The sequence below is a fragment of the Chaetodon auriga genome, chromosome 5 (assembly GCF_051107435.1).
Source record: "Chaetodon auriga isolate fChaAug3 chromosome 5, fChaAug3.hap1, whole genome shotgun sequence".
Taxonomy (NCBI): Eukaryota; Metazoa; Chordata; class Actinopteri; order Chaetodontiformes; family Chaetodontidae; genus Chaetodon; species Chaetodon auriga.
This window is the reverse complement of record NC_135078.1, coordinates 23186326-23205074: the sequence shown is the minus strand read 5'-3', so window position 1 is coordinate 23205074 and position 18749 is coordinate 23186326. Positions and strand designations below refer to the sequence as shown.

General features: G+C 45.5%; 1 protein-coding gene across 1 annotated transcript in view; it reads right to left on the bottom strand.

The window, feature by feature from the left end:
- adgra2 (adhesion G protein-coupled receptor A2) overlaps positions 1-18749 on the bottom strand; it is a 39542-nt gene continuing 20793 nt past the window's right edge. Inside the window, exons 3-19 of the mRNA XM_076731960.1 lie at positions 10944-11015; positions 9854-9925; positions 9681-9752; positions 8417-8580; positions 7804-8017; positions 7476-7640; positions 7199-7397; positions 6937-7086; positions 6695-6856; positions 5864-6064; positions 5529-5718; positions 4835-5043; positions 4619-4746; positions 4407-4530; positions 4180-4328; positions 3353-3442; positions 1-3197 (exon numbers count right to left, since the gene is read on the bottom strand). Of these exons, the coding sequence (XP_076588075.1) occupies positions 1778-3197; positions 3353-3442; positions 4180-4328; positions 4407-4530; positions 4619-4746; positions 4835-5043; positions 5529-5718; positions 5864-6064; positions 6695-6856; positions 6937-7086; positions 7199-7397; positions 7476-7640; positions 7804-8017; positions 8417-8580; positions 9681-9752; positions 9854-9925; positions 10944-11015 (3781 nt within the window). The 3' untranslated portion in view covers positions 1-1777. The remainder of the gene's footprint in view (positions 3198-3352; positions 3443-4179; positions 4329-4406; positions 4531-4618; positions 4747-4834; positions 5044-5528; positions 5719-5863; positions 6065-6694; positions 6857-6936; positions 7087-7198; positions 7398-7475; positions 7641-7803; positions 8018-8416; positions 8581-9680; positions 9753-9853; positions 9926-10943; positions 11016-18749) is intronic.

The following is an 18749-nucleotide window of genomic DNA, read 5'->3' as shown; positions in this document are numbered from 1 at the left end:
GTAAAACAGCGCACACGCGACAGACTGAATCTTCCAGTAAGTGAAGAAAGCTGAGACATTTAGCAGAATCTAACTTTCACTTGTAAATGATTAGAAATGTGAATTATTGAAAAGCCATTGACAGTTGCTCCATCCTTTATCAACACTGCATCAAAACATGTCTTACAATGCTTAAATAAACATTTGCTCTATCTTGCAACCTGGAAATTATGAGCAAAATCATTACTGATACAGATTCGATCTAGGTATTCAGCTGTGGCCATCAAAGAAGGTGTGCACAGATAACAGTATCTCCACCACACATATGAAGTACCTGAATATAATAACACTGAAATTCATACTGAATCATGAACAAGACAACTCTGTCGTCATGTTTGTATTTGTCACGGTCACATGGAATAGATCATTTTCATGTCTTACATCCTGTTCAGGGCTGTTCCACAAGCTTATAGTGCACACATAATATACAATAATATGCATGACAGATTGACCATATTAAACACCTAACAGTAACAACATACAATAAGTGATTCTCTGGATTTCATGAAGACTTCCCCCCAAAGAACAATGGGGAAAAAGCTGTGACAATGAGCTGCGTAGTAGAAACGTTACTTCCTGTTAATGTAATTTCCTGAACTGCAAGTGTTTCAAATTGTCTAAAAACAGAAGTCCGGCTGAGGTTTTCGTAAGTCCACGCAATGTGAAGGCTGCATTCTGATTGAACTCATTCAAAAAGCTTATGCAGTGACGTTTTTTGGTCAGGCTCCTGATACGTGAGAAGGTCTTTGTGGATACTCCTTTGAGAAATGTTCCATACTAACACCTCTAAAATTTTAGTTCCCTGTTAAGTCAGCATGGGCTGGATGAGTTTGTCACTACAAAACCTGTGAGATTCATCTGTGAGATTCATCTGTGACATTCAGCTTACACATTTCTCATGCCTGAAAATGACCGAGAAGTTTCTCTGCCACCCAGGAGGGGGCAGTAATCCATGCACTTCAACAGAAAAACTATTCCTCTGGTAGTGGAAATGGAATAAAGTGACTGGTTGAGAGAAAGCCAATTGTTTTTTCCCCTTTCTTTCTTAATTTATTCGAAGAGGGACACCTGCCAGTGCTGATGGGAGTACATAGAAATAAAAATGAAACATGATCATCATATATTCAAAAGTCTCACATAGCTTTTTTAATTCATTCAGAGATTCTGTACAGCCACATCCATGCAATTACTCGTATGTGCATACACACACACACACACACACACACACTCCCATGCACGCACACACACACAAGACATTCAGCAGCACACACGAGCACATGCAAACAATTACTTGAAGCAAATATAAGAGTGAAAAGTTGTCCACAAATTAAATGCATATAGCTGTACTTTTGAAATGGACCATCTTGCAATCCATTTCATGCTATAGTTGATATGCATAGAAAAATCACAACTAAAACAGTAAAGCTTTCATTAGACATCCAAAATCAACATTATATGCCAATTTCAGAGACATCTTGTCCTTTTTTGTGAAATGAATAAAATAAGTGAGTATCTTATGTTTGAAAATGACAATAAAAAAAAACCTGCCTTATTATTTTTACCATTTCACAGCACTCTTACAATGCGGAGGCAAAAGTACCAGTTTAGTGTCCTGGATGCCTTCATGATTTTATATCTTAAATTATATAATTATTATAATCAAGAGACCATTAAAACATAACCCAATCATTTAGGAGTCCATTAAGGTCATGCATAGAAGTTCACATATAAGTATAGGTTACACCGTGGTTTCACTTTTCCACAAACCACTCTTCATTCCAACGGAGCTCTGAGATTGGTCTGTGCCACTCATGTCCTGCTCCAGCTCGAGCACTGAGTTTTTTAGTGTGCCATTTGGGGCAGCGGCCCCTGGCACAGTGGTGGTGACACTGTTCAAAGGGTAGGAGCAGCGCTTAGTTTCTCGCTCTGCAGCAGCTGCCAGTTTCAAATTGTCTCTGCTGGCACATCGTCTCTGAGCGCCGTGCATGGCCGCTCTGCTGGCCATAGAAGGCAGCAGGGGGAAGGGTTTGCGGCTCCCACTGCTGCCCCCATCGCTTCCCTCTGAGGGGCTGGTTGCCACTGACTCTCCAACGCGCTTCCCATTGGTAAGCGGGCTGGCCTGGGTCTCTGAAAGGCTGTGGTGGATGCTACCATTCTCACTCGTGGCCTGTTTGTAAACCCCATGTGAAGCACTGAGGTGCTCTAAACCAGTGGGTCCTAAAGCTCCCAGGCTGCCCCCACCTCCAGCAGTCCTTAAAGCTTTGAGACGATAGTGACCTCGGCCCTCGCCACGATGGTGATACTGGCTGCTTCCTTGTTTAGTTCTGCTACTCACTTTCCTTCTTTGGGGATGTACTGGGGCTGCAGAGTTAATGGTTGGCAGAACATTGTTTGTTGGCTTGGTGATGTTGTCAGTGCTGGTGCTGGTGTTATTGCCTGCAGGAGCACGTGAAGAGTTGTTTGGATTGTCTTGTGCCACCTGCAACAGGTTGGTGAGCTTGCAGGGCCCGGGGCCCACGCTGCTGATTCCACTTGGCGTGGATGATGACCGAGCTGATGAGGAGTTATGAGAGTCACCTGGTGGATGGCAGTTGATGAAAAGTTGAGATCCCTGCTCAGAGGTCTGCACTCCACTCCCAGTAGTGCAGGTGTGCGTGTAGGTAGTCATGGGATGGGAGCGGCGATAGCCTGGGCAACATGCCAGCCATGAGGCCTGCACATCCAGACGTCGGAAGCAGTGATGTATCACCAGAAACACCCCCAAAACTATGGCAGCCATCCCATAAAGACAGCTAAACAACAAGCTAGTGTGCCCCGTCAGCCACATTGCCATGGCTCCACAACACCACAGAACCACAAACAGGAAGTGGGTTGCCACAAGCACCAAGAACTGTGTCTTCAGTGAATATTGGTCCTCTGGCGCCACAACAGGGTTTATAGGTCCGACCACTGAGTCTGTGGAGAGGAGGCTGGTGCTTCCTGCCAGTGCAGGCTGGCTCCCAGTCACAGGAGAGGACAGGGTGGTTCCGGTGCATTCTTTGGTCTCACGGTGCCTCAGGCGAAACACAGTGCACAGGAAATAGATCCAGGTCACCAACACCACTAAGCCAGCAGGGACAAAGAAAGACCCCAGACTGGGGCGCCACACTAGCCAACAGCTGCAAGAGGCAGAAAAGAAGTAAGGGGGGTCAGTGCACAACAAGGACATGTCTGTGTATTCAACATATCAAAAAGAACTATGTGCTTCAGCACCATGCAAAAAAACACAAAGTCAAGGGCCAAATAGCTCAAAGATAAAAAGAGAAGTACTCACTAAGGGCTGTTGTCTCCATAGTTGTTGACATTGACAGCTGCAGTGATCCCACAAATGATAAGAGGGACTCCACCAGCTATCAAATAGAACCTTGAAAAACAACGGAAAACATATCAAAAACAAGTTCCAAGCTGCAGTTTTAGAAATAGAGAGTAGTTCTTGTTTGTGCCACAGGATGCTGTGCGACCTTTGGCTGCTACGATGTTTTTTTAAAGTGCATGTCAGTGTCATTTTCTTTTTCGTGTTTTTATGTCTCTCTGACCTGTCTGTAATCTGAACAGAGCTGTGTGATCCTTCACCCTTAGTGGGCAGAGTGTTACAAGGGTCAGTACAGGCTCCAGAAGTCTGTGATTTATTGTGGTCTGATCCCATGTGGCTGAGTGGGCAACAAAGGGGTGTTGGGAGGGCCAGTGAGGTCAGTGTATGATCGCAGCTTCAGGACCACAGGGGCAGGGGGAGGAGACACAGAATGGAATATTTTGAAAGACAGCGCACCCCCTGAGCCACCCGGCTCTGATTTATGATGACCCCCTCTGCTGCTGTTACATTGGTTCCATGCATACATTCCTCCCTTCCCCCACTCCGAATTCATGTTGGCTTATATTTTTTGTGCCTTACAGCAATACTCTGTTATGTCCCTCCAAGGTTTCCTGACAAACAGAGGGACTTTGGTTGTTGGGCACAATGACCCCCTTTGATTTAGCACAGTCTGGGTGGCCATGCACCAGCAGTCCCGCATCTGCCTAAAACATAAACCGTATTGACAGCAAACAACAAACCCATGGCACAGGAAGTGGGTGAAGGTGAGTTGTGGCTTGCTCACTGACCTGAGCATAGGTCGCTGAGTAGGTGGAGCAGGAGGCTCTCCCTCCGGCTGCCGTGGCATTCTCCACACAGCCTCTTTGTAGATGACCCTGGCACTGACTCCGATCCACAGCAGGGTCGACAGCGAGGAGTAGTGCAGGGCGATGCCCACCTGTCACATGTTACAGTCAGACATCAAGCTTACATGACGCTATTTGAAACAAGGAGAGTGTGTAAATTCAGGACTTACTGCTTGGCAGACCACTGGGTAACTGGTCAAGCTTATGCCTCCTGCATAGATGGCTGTTGTCATGGCGATGTGAAAGCAGGTATTCAGTAATGTGTGCCAGCTTTTTCTTGATATGTGAATAGAACTGCAGGGGCACAGCGTAAAATAATGAGAAGATGAAGAAAAAAACAAAGAGCAGCAAGAAGTCTGTTTATGCACACGCTCTGCAGTACCTGTGGTGTAGTATGTGTGTGATGATGATGGTGAAGAGGCAAAGGAGGAGCACTGCAGTGCAGGCATAGACCACAGGGTGGAGCACCCTTACGGAGATAGGTGTGGAGTTGGGGAAGTCAGGCACCTCCTACAGAGAAATCACACACAAATGAAAGTCTCATTCAACCCCGGTGACCCTGGATGAATGCTGACTTGACAAGTTGAGGTTGTCCTACCTGCAGCACAGCATAGTTGCTGAGCAGGGAGCAGCGAATCGTGGATGTGCTGCTGTCACTGTGGACCAGCTGACAGCCGTCTGGGCTCCAACTTCCCTGTTTCTCCAGTGCCTTCAGGCTCCACTGGGCTGCCACAGCATCAGTACCAGGGGACAAGTGGCGCAGCGAAACCCAGATGGGCTCTGAGTGGTTCCACATGTTGCAGCCATCTGCCACAGAGAGGGGGAAAATGACCAATGCAACACTGTACCAATGACTGGAATGTTTATTGTGCACTGAGCTGAAATATCAGTCATGGATACTTTTATTGTTAGATAAGTCAATTTGTGATTCCATGTTCCCTCAGTTTGTCTCATATTCTTTTATACTGAGTTTCCACAATTCCCAGAATTGCCCTTGGAGGCTGGGACTCACTGTGCTCTTTATATGTAGGTTGAAAGAGCTAAAATGATAGCACAGACCATCAAGGTCCAGAAAAATGAAGCTCAGAAAAAGACAACTCAATCATTTTTTCCCCAATGTGAGTTTCTTCCCGTTGTCCAACACCAATGACAAATATGCAAAAATACAACCAATGCTACTGTTAGTGCTGAAAATCCATATAAAACTGTTAATAGTATCTTAGGACGCACTGTTCCTTTAAATGGGAGAAAACAAAGGTGCTTTCACTGCATAGATTGAGAAAGTTCCTCACCTAGACCAACAAAGATGACAGGAGTGTTGACGCTACGTCGACGAGAGTGTTCCCCAGTGCTGCTTGAGTTTCCAGACAGAGGGAAAAAGCTGCCGGTTCTGAAAGCTACAAACTGCAGCTTACAGTCTGCAGGAGCATCAGGAGGAAACAAACTAGCTGGAAGAGTCACCGAGGCCAGGGCTACCGAATTCTGGAGAAAAAACCCCACAAGACACATGAACATTTTGTATTTATTGTTGAAATCTATCAGTACGTGCAGATGCAATAGGTGACTGAAAGCACAGCATGTAGTAATAGTAGCCACAGGTGGACGCATGAGGGAGCTCATGCCTCACCTTCAGTGGAAAATTGTTGAGGGAGGTGTTATGGGAGCCGGTGCTGCAGCGGAAACGAAGCTGCTGCTCATGAGTGGATTCTGCCATTTCCATTCCCAGGCTGACCATGGAGACGTCACGACGCTGATACGCAGTGCAGGTAATGCCAGTGAAGTGGGCCGGTCGAATTAAATGGGCCTCCATCACAATGTTCCTAGATACCTGTAAGTATCAGAAAATGTAAATGGTAAAGATTGCTTCCATAGAATCATTTGTTCATACTGGTAAGCTGTCATTTTCTGGAAATACCATTGTTTGGCTGCAAAATAAGGATAAAAAGATAACTAAAAATATGCAAACAAATTCCAGAAAAGTTGAATAAACATAAATTATCACAGAATGTGATAATTTTCTCATCCTTTTTGACATATACACAACTGAAAACAGTATAAAGACAGTTTATTTAATATTTGACCTCATCAGCTTCATTGATTTTGGTAAATATCTGCTTATTCTGAATTTGATGCAACAGCACGTTTCAAACAAGTCTGGACAGGAGCAACTAAAGACTTGGAAAGATGTGGAATGCTCCAAAAACACCTGTTTGAAACATTCCACAGGTAAACAGGTTGATTAGTAACAGGTGATAGTATCATGATTGGATATGAAAGGGGCATCCTGGAAAGGCTCAGTCGTTCACAAGCGAGGATGCAGCGAGGTTCACCACTTTGTGAACATGGACTCAGCAAAACTCTGCAAACCGTGGTTGATAAATAGTTTGTTTGTAAATGATTGCATTGTGTTTTTATTTACATTTTACACCTACTCCTAACATAAGTCAATAGTGCCTACCATGGAGAAGTCCTGAGCATGACTGTGTAGCTGAGGCCAGGCCAACGTCTCTAGAGAGTAGACGATGGAGCTGCAGGCTCTCTTCTCTCTCTGGGCCAGAGCGAGGATCTGGCCGTCGACCTGCATCAGGTTACTCCCCATCTCGACCAACACCTCTGACAACTGGAACAAACACACAGAAGTTTTACAGTGAACGGGTAGTTCAGTCCAAAGAAAGCATCAAACACACACACAATTCTCACCTCTCGCAGCTGTTTGACATATTCCATAAACTTCTCCATCATTTGTGCCACATACAACACATCCACAGAGTCAGTGAAGCCTGCAGCCTCCAGGGTGTATGTGCGCACCTGGTGTGCCACAGTGACGGCGTTGGAGGCATTGATGGGCCTCTGTAAAACAAGAGCAAAAGCAGAACACAGCGTGACGTCATGAAGGTGAATCCACACAGTGTTAACAGGAACCGTGCGTTGTCTTAAAGCTTGCTCTGACAGCACTACTGACCAAGATGAAGGTATGCAGGACACGGGTGATGCCATTGGTGTAGTGACAGTCTGAATAGTCGCCCTCCTGCCACTTTCCAGAGCGGTCACAGTATCGAGAGGCTTTTTTCTGCTCGATACCTCCTTCCACAGACAGGGAGGGGTAACGCAGCTGCAGGCAGTACTGATGTGAGGTGATACCTGCCAGAGTTCTGGGCCACCTGGGGATAAAAAACGAAGAGTAATGACAATGCTGAATCCTACATTATGCAATAAACATCACTGTAACTGTAACTAACCTGAACTCTCCACGGTTGTTGACAACTTTGTCCTCTGGACAGAAGGAGGCACTGTTCTCCAGAACCACTATTTCAACACTGCGAGACGTATTGCCCCGCCCAGTAGAAACCACACACTCCCACTCTCCCCTGGCCTCCACATGTACGTTGAATAAAATAAGCTCACTGGATAAAGAGGCAAGAGACAGCTCATTATAACACATTACAACCACATTCAGCAATGTGTGTCTGAGCTAGTTAAACATTCTTCTTTAAGTTTATTCACTCAAAATTGGAATAAAATATATTAACAGACAGCATCTTCAGACGACAGAGTAAGTTTCTGTACCTGGTGATGAAGGTGCAGTCATGCAGCACGTTGTTCTCCAGCTGGACACCCATCTCTGGGTCAGAGGTCACCAGCTGACCATTGTGACGCCAGTGCAAGGTGGTGATCTTGTCTACCAAGGCGGCAGTGCAGTGGAAGGGCAGCCGATCGCCTTTGAAGACCACCTGACGCTGGGACGGCAGCAGAGACAGGGTGTGCAGCTCCAGAGGACCATCTGAGCAACATGGTGGGAAAGGACGCAGATGTGACCGTTACACATTGCCCTGAATTATTTCTGCTGCTCTCTCATTACTCAACCTCAGCTAAATGTTTCCACAGAAGCTATTATGAGTCTGCTGTTCGAGTGCAGATTGGATGCAGACAGCGGCAATTCGTAAATGCAACCCACAGGATTAGTTGTCAACACAGCTCACTGATACTTGCAGAAATATGTCCCTGCTGAGCTGCTGGGGTTGATCCCTTTCCACCCTTTTGGTTGCTAATTCTTAGTAATACTGGGACGATCTTGAACACTGTTATAAGTGCACTGTCACTGACATCCACAAGCCAATGTTCTCTGCAACAAAGCGGTGAACCGCCTCATTCATATGTCTCATTCTAGCCAGGCTCTCACCACAGCTCAGCTGGCTTTCCCTTAGTCCACGCAGGGGCTTTCCCCTCAGGCTCCTGGGGTAGGCACACAGGGTTTCATCCCCCAACCGGACTGAACTGCTGCGAATGAAGCCCGGGACCCAACGCAACCCACAGTCACATGACAGGTAGTCTGAGTTGAAGTTCCTGAAGAGAGAAGAGACGGTGATTTATCATGGGAGATAAGAGAGTTTTCACTTTTCCCTCCTCATGGCTCAGGCCAGCGTTGTCTCTCATTATAGGCTCAACATATCATACCAATACATGAAAACAAAATACTTACAGAAAACCTCATATCTGTTACATGTTAAGGATTTATTGTTTTCTCTTTCACTGTTTTATGTAAGAACTACCAGTACTGCATATAAAACAAGCAAATGTTTGAAATATCTGCAATTATAATAAGTAATAATCATAAAAAAACTTTATTTCCATAGCACCTTTCACACAGGGGGTGTAGCTCAAGTGCTTTACAAGAGAGCAAAGACACAAGAGAATAAACAAAAACAGGCAAATTAAAACAAGTAGAAATATGCAAGATAAAAAGCAATCAAATGACAAATAAAAGAAGCAGCTAACAGCAAGAGCAGATATGCCATTAAAGACAGAAATAAAACAAAGGAAAACATAAGAACAATGAAATATGCACAGGATAATAGTGAAACAAAGGAAGAATGACAGTTAAAGACACATTTTCAGTTGTTATTTAAAAATGTTCTACTGTTTTGGTGCCTAATTAAAAAAGCTGATCGGCTGACTTTCTTTCTTTCTTTGTGTCAGTTTGTATTTTAAAACTGGCAGCAGATGATCTAAGAGGCTGTGAAGGATTACAAACAAAAAAGACTTGGTAACGTAGGCCGATCCCAAACCATTAAGAGCCTTGAAAACAAGTAACAGAACTTTAAAATCAATCCTAAAAGTCTGGCTAAAACTCGGCTGATGTGCTCTCGTTTTCATGTCATAGTTACAAGAAGAATTTATTTAAAAAGAAGAAGTCTGCAGCATCTTATCATCTGATTTATTGTAGCATAAGTTCAAATCTGCTTCTCATCCAAAAATAATACACAGACGAAAATATCCAAATTTAAATAAATATATGCCAAATAAATCCACACTGTTTATTTGAGTTCTGTCAGTGGGAGCAAAATAAATATGAACTGAAATAATAAATGTCGTCTCTGTCTACAATATTTGTTGTTTTATTCCGACATGGAAGGGCATCGTGTGAGACAGTCTCTGACACTCACACTAGCTTGAGGGACGGCAGCTCCTGAAACACTCCTGGGTCCATCGTTGATATGATGTTGCCGGAGAGATTTCTAGCAGAAAACACGTTAGAGATGAACAAGTCAGCTCGGTGGCTTCCCCCACAGTTTGGAAAGTGCAGTATTTTCATGGAATCAGTTTATCTGCCTCTTACAGTTTGGTGAGATTGGTCAACCCCTGGAACATGTCTGCAGTCAGGCAGCCAATGCGGTTGTTGGACAGGTCGCTAAAAGGTTGAAAAGACAAAGGAATGCGTGAATCGAGAGGGCTCATCTCAGTCACAGATTGTGATATCTTGACTCAGTGTTGTTCTTGTGATATCGCATCAAACCCTACATACCTGAGCGCACAAGTAAAACTGTGCAGGACCTCTTTCCAGGTCTCATTTCTAATAAAATAAATACTGATAATTTTCTTTACCTCTTATATTGTCCACAGCTTGGAGGTGCAGAAAGTCGAACATCTAAATAAGCATGCCCACAGTCCCTGCCACTTTCCCTTATCTCTACTCCATGGGAGCCCAGTAAAGCTTTATCACCATTGGGGTAAAAGCAGGGCCCCTGTTCTACCGTCCACCTCTGAGTGTGATGTATAGCCACAGCCAGAAAGGGATCTGCTCTGCTGCACCTCTGACACTACCCAGCGGAGAGCTGTCCAGAGCATGTGTTTATCTCCCCCTGTTTGTTTTGAGAAGCCCCAGACCTTGCAGGGAAAACACAAGTAGGGGGAGGAGGGAAGGGGAGTCACGCGGTGCAGTGCAGGCGACCAGCTCCGACCCACGCCGCAACCAGACCTCGGTGTCCAAAAACACAATGAGTGAGCAGCGAGTGGCTGCAAACAGCCGCCCTGTCACATCCAATGACGTGTGAGGAGGCCCTGAGGTTTCCACAGCGGTGCGGCGGGGCACCAGAGATGACACTGCAAGGCCCCCACAAGGCTCGGCGGAGACTTGATGAACGAGGCCTTTATTGTCACACTAACACCAGGAGCTCAATATAACACATGCCACGAGCTGCCAAAACACAATCTACTTAAGATAGATGTGAGGGGACGTGTGGGCTTGTCCCTTCCCACAACAACAGTGAATTTGGCAAAGGATGCTGCACACATCAGAAAAAACTCCTTCACTTGTCTCATACCAAACAGCTGAATTCAAAATTTCCCTGCCTGTGTTTAGAATTTCTGTTAATATGTTTGCTGCTCTGAACCTGAATGGAATGTGAATCATGTTAATGTCTACTTACAGTTTCCGAAGCTCAGACAGGCCTTGGAAGGCTCCGGGCATGATGGTGCTGATTAAGTTGTGCTTGAGGTCCCTGGGGAGAGAGAAAATGTTAGGTCAGTCAGAAAGCACATGCAGGGATGATGCTGACATATCTTGCCGAGAATTAAATGCCTGTTTATAAGGTAATTTGTAGCTGGAGCTAGCAGCTTGGCTTTGTATAAAGAGTGGAAACAGGGGGAAACTGCTAGCCTGGATCAGTTCGAAGCTAACAAAATCCTCAAGCTTATTGATTAGCATGTCTCGTGTGTCTAACAGGTAGAAAAACCGAGGTGTAAAGATGACAGCTGCTGATTAACAGTGGATTAGTTCTGGACTATTCCTTGGCTGGCATACTCCAAGAAGTTCCAGCTCAGAACCAGGAAATAGTCTGGTGCACAACTCCTGTAAAATGATTGTTTTTTTACACTTTATTTTTTGGAAGAATTAAAAACATGAAATGCAATTTGTTAATTTACTGAGCTTTAAAGCAGATTTTACTACCTTTGCGCAGAGCCGAGATCGCTGTTTGCCCCAGTTTTCAGTCTTTATGCTAAGCTAAGCTAATTGGCTGTAGCTTCACTCTTGATGGACAGACATGAAATTGGTATCAACTCATCTAACTCTTGGCAAGAAAGCGAATGAACATATTTCCCACTATTATTTTGAGACAGACTTCAAGAGAAGACTTCTTCAAGATTAAAATGAAGGGGAGTGGAGACACATTTCTAAACTGGCTCCTCCAGTGGGACACAGACGGGAATTTCTGCACACAGATAGGAAATCTTATCCCATCAGCCACCTGGGCTTGAGGCTAGCAAGATTTGACCAAATAAAATATTAGTGAAACCTAAAACTGCTAGCAAGGAGTTTTCAGCTTGTTACAAAATGACTCTTCCCATGATAAACTTTGCAAATGTCCGTTCCTTTAACTGCCTTTGAGGATCTAATTTCATACTATCCGCTGCATTTTCTCCACCCTCTTCCCATTCCGTACCCACACCCATGTGCTCATCTATTCAGCCAAATGCCCCTCTCCATCAGCTAACCTGCATTAGACTTTGAGTCCAAGTTTTTTATTGGCCAGGTGGGAATAGCGAGGTTAAAGCAGGTCAGGAGACGGATGGTTATCGTCAGGACGTGGCTGGAATGTGATCCATGTTCCTACAGCATGAAAAATGTCTGCTCCCATCGGACCGGTTGCAGAGGAGGATTTCCTTTCAGGAGCTCAAATGCATCACCACTGTGGCTGCATTTTTGTCTATTTCACTTCTGCCCAAGATGCCACTGTGGTAGGCAAGACCTCAGGGGACTTTCTGGTCCTTTTTTCCACAAAGATTATCTGTCATCGCCGCTCTTGACTGCGCTGCCTCACACCATGTGCAACCTCAGGCATCTCTTAACCATTGTCTTGTCCACTTTCCAAGAGATGAGTTATTTTCATCAAAGTAGGGCAGGAAAATTGTTTCAGAAAATGGCTTCCCGTAAAGGATTAGATCGTGTGGTATAGCTGGGATACTGTCAGAGATCAGGGGTTTTGCTGTTGGTCCAAGCGACCATCACTCATATCTGGATTACAGATGGGAGGCAGGTTATAATGATGGAGCAAATCTATCTGGTCTTGGACGAAAAGACTGAGGTCTGTTGTGTTTGTCTCCGAGCAGACAGCCTTGGACAGCTCAGCCCAGCTCTTTGAGAGCTTGCCAGCTTGTCAAACGGAACACTTTGCAACAAGTTCTTAAAAAGGTGGAGACGTTTCCACCTCTATGAATCTGACCGAGCAGTCACAAAAAATCAGCTTGGAGCTTTATAAACCTCACAATTAAAGAGGAGTGTTTGCCACAGAAGGACAATCTGCAGTGTATGTGTGTGTGTGGCCTTAAAATGCATGTGGTAATCTATGTGTGCCCATGTGCCCCGCTCTGAATGTACATGTGTTTTTGTGCCAGTAGCGGTATAGGATTTGTTGACCAGGAGAACAATACTGCTGTTTCCAGCCTGTGTGTCCCGGGGCTCATTAGTGCAGCGATGAAAGACGAGGCACTGCCCACTGTTTCCTCTCTCTGATGACCGTCTCTCCCTCCCTGTCTGTCCCTTTCACACCCATGCATTTGCATTGTAACACTGACCTCCATGTATATGCAGTCAAACATGCATTTACAAAGGGATGAAGGCAGCACTACGTAAGCAAGAACTCATGGAAACACCAAATCCTGACCTGATTAGGTTACTAGATATCAAGTGTCTCATATTGGAATTGAATATCTTGTTCTTCTTTGCCTGGAGACATGAGGCATGACCTGAACTGAACCACGGAGATTTTATACCAATGAAACAGGCGCTGGGAGCCACACACTGGCACATTGCACTGATAGTATGTAGCTTATGAGCATGTCAAACTTTCTTAAGATGAACATTTTGCCCACTGTTACAAACTTCAACTAAACAGAAATCCCACCTCAAACATCTGCATTTCCTTTATACCCGGCCTGAGAGGCTTACGGTGCTGTGTGTGCTCTGAGTGTCAGCAGTCCACTACTTCTGATACACTCTCTTATCACCAAGCTGGGGAATGTAGAGGAGGTCACCAGAGTCAACAGGACCGTAAGCGGCAGCCAAGCGCTTAGCCCTGCTGCAGCCCAAATGCCACCTCCTGTCCACCACCATAATTCAAATGAAATCTCTGCTGCAGCCACTCTCCTGCTGCACTCTCAGGTTTATTTCCAGCTTCATTTCAAACCTACAGTGCAATAAAAGCCACAGCTCTAGCAGGCCTCATGCTGGGGCGATGACTAGCCGGTGTGCCCTCTGTAGTAGGCAGCGCCCTCTCTGACAACAGCTTCACAGCTCAGTGGCCTTGACACTGATGACAACTGCTGTCACCGAGCAAGAGGATCATAGCAGACAACTTCAAAGCCTCACGCTTGATGAGCATGAAAATATTCTGGTTCAAAAGGTTAGAAGTTGCAACTTGTAGCTATTACTTTTTCATTATCTTCAGTAGCAGCATGTGTTTCTTCAAAAAGCTACATGATTGGTGGTGACACATTATTGTTTTGACCATGGTCATCCCCTTTGAATTATGCTTTGTAACCCTGGGAGTGCAGTGCTTTATCCCGTTCGCCACATGTGGCCCGTGTGATTGGGCTGTGACAGACTCGAGCTCACTCCCAGTCCAGAAGGGGCCATTGTCTGCTGCCGCTGGGCCTAACACCAGCGGCTGCCATTAAGAATGTCTTTTTTTCCCCCAAACTCCTCCTGATCAATGGGGCTGGTCCTCTGCCATTCTGAAGAGTCATTTCTCTGTGGGTATATGGGATGAGCACCTGGGCCCCATGCAGGCTGGAGAGGAGCGACGTGCTTGTAGGGCAGCAAGAGGGTAATAATGAAGACATGGTCTGTAAAGCGCTCCAGACGTGGAGTGCTCCATTATCAGGAGCGCAGCAGCAGGGACTGGAGTGCTCCACTGACATTGTTTAGGCCCTGGCCCCGGAGGGAGCTGGGAAAATGACTGAAGCCAGGGAATGGCCACTCATTATCGCCAGACTGGAATCAAGAATTTCCTGTTCCTGGAATTTTTTAATGGAAAGACATGACATTAGAGGGCCAGTTTCTATACTATAATTGTTTTTTTCTCTTGATGCAAAGCAATACAAGCAACTGCCTGAAGAAAGAAACAAATACTAGATGTCTATGGATGGATTAAAGGTATGTTGGAAAAAAAGGGGAGGGGGGGGGCTGGCAGTTTGGTTCCTGAAAGAGGTCAGCGGAGACCATTTTTGTGCCGCGTGTCATTTCCTGTCTGGTTGGTGTGTCTCGCTTAGACACACCAACCAGAGCTCGTTTATTTTTACAGTTTCCTTTTCTCCTTTTTTTACTAGCTAGCTTTCCCCTGTAGGGAGGGGCAGGTGGGTTAGGGGTTTCAGCGCGGAGCAAAATCGTCCCTGTGTATGGCCCCGCAGACCCCACCTCCCTACTCCTCAACACACTTGCTCACAATGGGGGCTCTGTAACACAGGCCCCAAACGTACTCCTGCCTTCCCCCCAAAACAGGAAGCCGGGATCTGCCGAGCTCTTGTTTTTCTGCTAATTTCCTGCTTTGCTGCCCCTTCCCCAGATTATTTTCTTTATTTTTTTCTGGTTCCTCTCAGATTGGACGTACGTAATCAGCTTGTCGTCTGCGTTCATCTGGAAACCAGTTGCTTTGGTGCAGCCATGAAGCTACAGGAGCAAACAGACGTTTTCTATTATATTCATAAAATTTAGTGTCTTTTGGCTAACCATTGGAGAAATACTTAGATATTTCCTTTCAAACCTGGACAATCACCGCCTGATCATCCACTGCCATTACTGTACTATGTACAAATCAAGCAGTAACATAAACTGCAGATCCAACTGCAGGGTGCACAGAAATAGCGATATACACTTTTATTTGAAGTGTAAAATTTTCTACGTTGATTATATGTTTCTATAGTCTGCAGCAAGAGGAACTGGAGATTATTCTGCCAAAGAAAACTCTGGAATCATGGGCTGTTATTGACTTCAGTTCTGGCTTTTGGAGTGAGGAGGGGGGCCATGCCTGTTTTGAGCAGCTCTGTTAATTTCACAAGCTCTACTGGCATACGCAGCAATCAGAAACAATGAAAGTTTATGGTTTCAGTGGGACACACAGTAGATCATAATATTTGTCCGTCAGATTAATGATCATGTTAAGTCAAACGTTGAGAGAAAAGGTGATGCCATGCTATTGTTTTTCTGTTTTTCCTGTTCCAGATCGTACTAATATTTATGAAACAATATTGCTGCAGTTTGATTCTGTCAAATTGAGTCATTCAATCTGAAGTTAGCTGATAAATGAATAGGCACAGAAACAATACACTCTTCAATGCTGGAAAGGAAACAGGAGCAAACACATTTCATTCAAATTATCAATGAAAAGTGAGACTCATGTCCGTGAGTGGATTTTCAGCCAGTAGGTGGACTACAGCATGCAGAGAGTGGGAAGGGGGAGGAACAGCGAGCGAGCTGGGAGAGGGGAGATGCAAAAATAAAGCAGAAAAGGAACACAAACGGAAGTGGGGGGAAGTAAGTCCAGAGAAAGCTCAAGTTCCTCTGCAGGAAAATGCCATTGAAACCATATCAAGTTTGCCGAATGAGTGTGCGCGAGAGAGTTACTGGCATATAAAGCGTACAATTTGGTAATGGGCTTATGAGGGGGCTCACTCGCTGTTTCAATAAACCCCCAGAGCCATGACTGAGCTAGGCTTGCAATACAAACACACCCCGTTCCTTCAGTTTATCTGAAAGACACATCTGGAGTCTATCAACTCCAGCAGCACCCCCCTTTCTGTTTCCACACTCCAGCACGCTTAACCCCTTCCTCACCCACTCCACCCCTTAATGTCATGCACTCTCATTAGGTGACTGTTGTCTAACCGGGGGCCACTCAATGGCGTGTGCGGCCAAACACACCAACACAAATGTGCATTTTTCTGTGAGGGAGGAAAGAGGCTCCCATGTGCAACCTCCACAGCTGGCCTTAGTCTCTTCAGAGTGGTGGGCTGGTACAATCTGAACCTTGTCTTACCCAGACCGGTCTAGACAGAAAGGCTTCTTGCCATGTCCGCACATTCTCCACTGTTTTTACATGCTATACTGCTGCCCACCTCTGCTTTGTTCCCACTCATTAAGGTAATTTGCTTAGCCTGTGTGGAAATAATGTTAATCTCCCACGAAGAAAAACAGCCTCAGATTTATATAAGCCAAACTGCAGCGAGTGTGCTTTCCTTCATTCCCTCCCTCCCTTCTTTCCCTCTCTCTCCAGCCACCATACCATCTTTAGCCATCTCGGCTCCACTTCCCCTGTGTCAGATGGTAAAGTTGTTTAAGTTGGACTACTTCCTAACCCCAGCTGCTCAGAATGGCAGAGGCGATTTCAAGGTCGGTTCCAGTGAGGCTCAAGCGAAGACTGAGTGGCCTGTCTCCCCTTTTTGGAAAGCAGATACTATCAAGCCTAATGAATTGGCCCGGGCCAATTCTTGACCCTGATGTGATAATAGTGTATATGTTTTCTATCATGCAGACATTTTCCTAAACACATCCAACATCTGCACATTCTTATGCACTGTGTGACTTATTGGTCACAGGTTTCAGTGCAAACTTCCCTTAATTCTTGTTGCTCTACGGGCATAAATCACAAGCAACTCCTTATTTCCTGCTCTTGAATGAAGTTATTATAAGTCAACAGGAAGTTCTTGAATCTTGCATGATATTTCTTGTGCATACTGTTGCATGTGTAGTGCAACAAATGTAAAAGTACAGTCATGTCAGGTACTGTTGGGATAATTTCAGACTCTCTTGCTGACAAAATCTATCATGCTGCCAACACCTTGAGCCTCTAACCAGTCCTAACCACAAGCCTCACTCCTGCCTTTCAGACCTGTCCACTGCAAGCGCCCTGCTGCTCCCTCATCCATCATCATCGTTGCCCTCTGCTCTCCCTCTCTGCTCCATGCTCCCTCTCTCCCTGTAGGGTGAACAGACCTGGTAATGAGGGCCCCTTGTGCCCTGCCTGTCCTGTGTCCCATGGTGCAGTGGGGCCCAGTTGGACAAGAGCCAGACTGCCTCGGCCCTCATTGCTCATTATTCTCATTACCTCGCCTCAAATCAGCGCAGGACAGGCTGCTGGGATCTGTCCGCAACTCATAAAGGTCCCGGCTCGTTAGTGGGACTGCCAGCGTCAGCTCTCATCAGAAAGGGTGTGCACAGAGGTGGAGGTACTCAAATAGGTACACAAGTACAGTATCGAAGGCTTGATGGTGTGCATGAATGTGACTTATTTTGCATACGGCAAGCGCCGCCACAGAAGCCAGGTATGATTCAACTGGTGTTTCATCCCAAAAGCTGGGAAAAAATGAGGTATTCCAAGATCCAAATGTAGCTGTTGGAAGGCAAACCTATTTAAAAGAGCTACAAAAACACAGTAGTCCAGTAAGAGGGCAAAAACAAACAAGGCTAAATTGCTCCTCTGCACTTGGGTGGTTTGGCAGGTTATGAAGGCAATAGTGGCTTTGAGGAGGTTTGTCCCAATGAAAGGCTAACTGTGTAGATTGCTGCAGTGTCTGGCCCAAGCCTGTAGGAGGGTAGCCTGCCCTGGAGCTGTATTCTCCAACTAACAGCAGCAGATCAGACTGCATTCAGCTCTCAAGAGGTGTGAGTGTGTTGGTGTGAGTGTGCTAAGAGAGTTAGCAGACTCATTTGAAATGACTGGACAGGAATGGAGCCTGCCCATACTAGGAAACACACTCAGTTACTGGAGTCACAACAGAGATGGGCCGAGAGTGAGAGTGTGTGTGTGCAGTCAGGGAGCAGACCGTGTTTATCCTTGTCATGTAGGGGAAGAGATGCAGTGTAATTCCCTGATGTGTGTTTACTCAGCCCTAGTGGGCTGGCCTTTGATTACAGCACTGACCACATAATATGAGTAACTGTTCACTACTGCTCCAAATGACAAGCACATGTAGACGACACACTGGAAACAATGAGAAGACCTGAAGAGCGATGGCGGGCTGAAGAGACAAAACAAAACTCACAGTATGAACATGAACAGAGACGAAAACTCCCGTACAGACCTTCACTGTAAACTCACTTCTGTTTTCATCCCTTCAAATCCTTCCATCACTGCAACAGTGAATTTCAATGTGGCATTTTTCACATCAGACAGCAATTTTACCATGAGCTCAGATGTAATTATAAGCTGTGCAGCGCTCAATTAAAGGTTGAAGACGTC